Raw genomic sequence first — 2,986 nt, 5'->3', positions numbered from 1 at the left:
TGCTCCCCACGGAGAAGCTCTTCCCAGAAGGGCCAGAACCCTCCTGGGAAAACCCAGCACCGCCCCAAAGCCCGTTTTTTTGGGGGGTGTTACCACCTCCTGGGCAAATTTCATGCAGCCCGGGGCTGCCCAGCCCACGCAGAAGCCTTGAGGTAACCTTATTAAGGTTCTCCGCTTCTCCATCCCATGCTGTGCTCCCCCCCGGGAGTGATTCCCCGCTCCCAGCTGTACCGTGCCCAGTCGGGGCTCAGCTGGGAAGGGCTGGCCTGGGATTGCAGAACTGGACTGTGGTGCTACCGGTTCTCCCATTTCAGCCCTGAGGCTGCTCCCAAGGACGCTGTGTCCAGCACAAAGTCCTTGGACTGTCCGGATGAAGTCCAGGATGTCTGCAGCAAAGCCACCACCTTTTGGTGGAAGCATGGCTGAGACCAGGCAGACCTGGGCACGTTCAGCAGCCAGCTTTCACAGAATCATTAAGGTTGGAAAAGACCTCTAAGATGATCAAGGCCAACCGTCAACCCAACTCCCCCATGCCCACTAAACCACGTCCTGAAGTGCCACATCCACACGTTTTTTGAACACTTCCAGAGATGGTGACTCCACCACCTCCCTGGGCAGCCTGTCCCAATGCCTGACCACTCTCCCGGTGAAGAAATTTTTCCTAATATCCAGCCTAAACCTCCCCTGAACCAGCTTTGGGCTGGTGACATGTCCCCTGGGACCTCCCTTCGGCTGGGAGCCGAAGGCAAGGCAGGCAGGCTGCTGTGACGCCGGGTTATTTTTCGCTCCAGGCCAGGGCAGAGACGGTCTCAGCAGGGACGTTGCAGCTGGGAGAAGGCACAGGTACTAATTGACTTTATTTATTAATCAGCAGCATGAAGGCTGGAGTCCCAAGCAGGTCCCTTGCAGACCACAGAGGGTTGAGCATCCCGGTGCTCCAGGACACCTGGAGAGTCCCCCGGCACGGCGGGGTCCCTCGCGAGGAGGGTGGTCACCAAGGAATAGCTTTACCTTCCCAGTTGAGCAAGGTCCCGCTGTGTTTCTCAGAGAGGGTCGGGAGCACCGAGAGCAGCCCCCGCACGCTGGTGTCCACCGTCAGGTCAGCCTGCAACGGGCACAAGGGAGGAGGGGGACCGAGACCCCGGCGTCATTCCCGGCCGTCTGCCGGCACCCGCTCCGCTCGGGCGCGTCGGCAGCAAGGCTCCTTCCCCCCTGACCGAGTCGGGAGCCACGGGAGGCGGGACGGGTCCGTTAGGTCACAGGACAGTTGGGCATTGCGTGTTCGCTGATGGCTTGGATGGAGGTGGCTTGGGTTGGGAAGCTTGGGCCAACGGCATGCGTAGAAGAACCCTGCTGCACGCGGGGTGCTACGTGCAGCCGTCTCAAAGCACCGGGGTTGCGAGGGCCAACCCCACTGCAATTTGCAGCCTGAGAGGCAGCTCATTCTTGCATGGACCCCTCCTCCCGAGAGCCGGCCCGGCCACCCCAAGGTTTTGGGTCCCACTTGTGGGTCCCCCACCTTGACCCGCTCACCTCCTGGCTGCCCATGTCGGTTTTCACCCAGCCGGGGTGAAGTGCCACGCAGAGGATCCCGGCTTCCCCGTAGGTCAGAGCCTGGCACTTGGTGAGCATGTTGAGGGCAGCCTGGAGGAGGAAGGACACATCGGCCACGGGCAGGAAGCTCCATGCGCCGGGCTCCCCTCCCACCGCTGCCCCGTGGTGAGGGAGAAGCAATTCCGGGTCTTCAAGAGAGTGTCCTCTGGGTGGGCAGCAGCGGGGCGTGGAGATGCCAGCGGTCAGCATGGATGAGTTCCCTCCATCTCACCGTCTCGGGCGCTGCCCTGAGATCGGGCCAGGCACGGGGCAGCTCCGGCCCCGCTGTGCTCACGAGCACGGGCAGGTCCCCAGCCTCCGTACCTTGCTGCAGCGGTAGGAGATGACAGGCTTGAAGAAGGACTCGGGAGTTTTCTCGATGGACCCCATGACAGTGGAGATGTTGATGATGGCTGCCTTGCTGCAGCTCAGTCCCTTTTCTGTGCTCTCCCGGGCAGCCTTCTTCAACAGGGGCAGGAACGCCTGGGGAGAAGCAACCTTGTGGGGCTCCTGTCCCCTGAGCCAGCCCCGCTTATGGCACCGCAACCCAGCCTGCCTACAACAGGGAGGATGAGGAGGGGCAGCAGGAAGCCAAGAGAGCCCGGGTGTTTCGCTGCGGTGGCCCTGCCTGCTCCCAGTTAGCCCAGCTCAACGTAGCGGGGCTACAGAGGGCTTGGGCTGGGAGCACAGCCCTAGCACTGCCCCCTCCCTCCTGCAGCCCTGGGGAGCTTGGCAAAGCCCCCCGAGATCTCCCTCGTGACCACGGACATCCCAGGCTACCCTCAAGCCAGGCTAAATGCCCCCTCCATGGCATGCTCCACCCCCGGAGCTCCACAGACTCACAGAATCATTAAGGTTGGAAAAGACCTTTAAGATCATCGAGTCCAACCGCCAACCCAACACCACCATGCCCGCTGAACCTTCATCCCTACCTGGGCCATCAGCATCGGCCCCACCGCATTGGTCTTGTATGTCCTTATCATCTCTTCAGCGTCTACCGTCTCCAGCGACGCCGTCGGGGTGTAGATGCCGGCGTTGTTTATTAGCAGGTTCAAGCCCGTGCCGTTCAGCTTCCCCTCCACCATCTTTGCTGCATCAGTGATAGCTGAGGGATTCGCAACGTCTGCGGTGGGAGAGGACAAGGTTTGGGAGCCACAGGGTCCGCCCGTGCCGTGGGGTCCACCCGTGGTGGTGGGAGGTTCAAGAGGCTGAGGAACAGCTACGCCGTCTCGACCTGCGTGGCCTTCCACCCGTGGGCACCAGATGGTGCTGTGAAACCAGCTCAGAGCCCCCCTGCGCCCACAAACCCCCAACTCATCCCGAAACTGCCGCCTCCGCCGTCGACAGAGCGCTCCACTACCAGCACCTGAAGGACACTTGCCCGGGGGGCACC

At 62.0% G+C, this 2,986-nt stretch overlaps 1 protein-coding gene across 1 annotated transcript in view; it reads right to left on the bottom strand.

The window, feature by feature from the left end:
- Positions 1–955: 955 nt before the first annotated feature.
- The window catches only part of LOC104626630 (uncharacterized oxidoreductase C663.06c-like), a gene marked incomplete at its 5' end in the record, with an annotated part of 3,938 nt that continues 1,907 nt past the window's right edge, over positions 956–2,986 (bottom strand). The window contains 4 exons of the mRNA XM_010294593.1: positions 956–1,105; positions 1,534–1,644; positions 1,918–2,076; positions 2,526–2,716. Of these exons, the coding sequence (XP_010292895.1) occupies positions 992–1,105; positions 1,534–1,644; positions 1,918–2,076; positions 2,526–2,716 (575 nt within the window). The remainder of the gene's footprint in view (positions 1,106–1,533; positions 1,645–1,917; positions 2,077–2,525; positions 2,717–2,986) is intronic.

Source organism: Phaethon lepturus, unplaced genomic scaffold (genome assembly GCF_000687285.1).
Source record: "Phaethon lepturus isolate BGI_N335 unplaced genomic scaffold, ASM68728v1 scaffold41039, whole genome shotgun sequence".
NCBI lineage: Eukaryota > Metazoa > Chordata > Aves > Phaethontiformes > Phaethontidae > Phaethon > Phaethon lepturus.
Note: the sequence above shows the minus strand (reverse complement) of the source record. Positions and strands in the feature narration are given on the sequence as shown.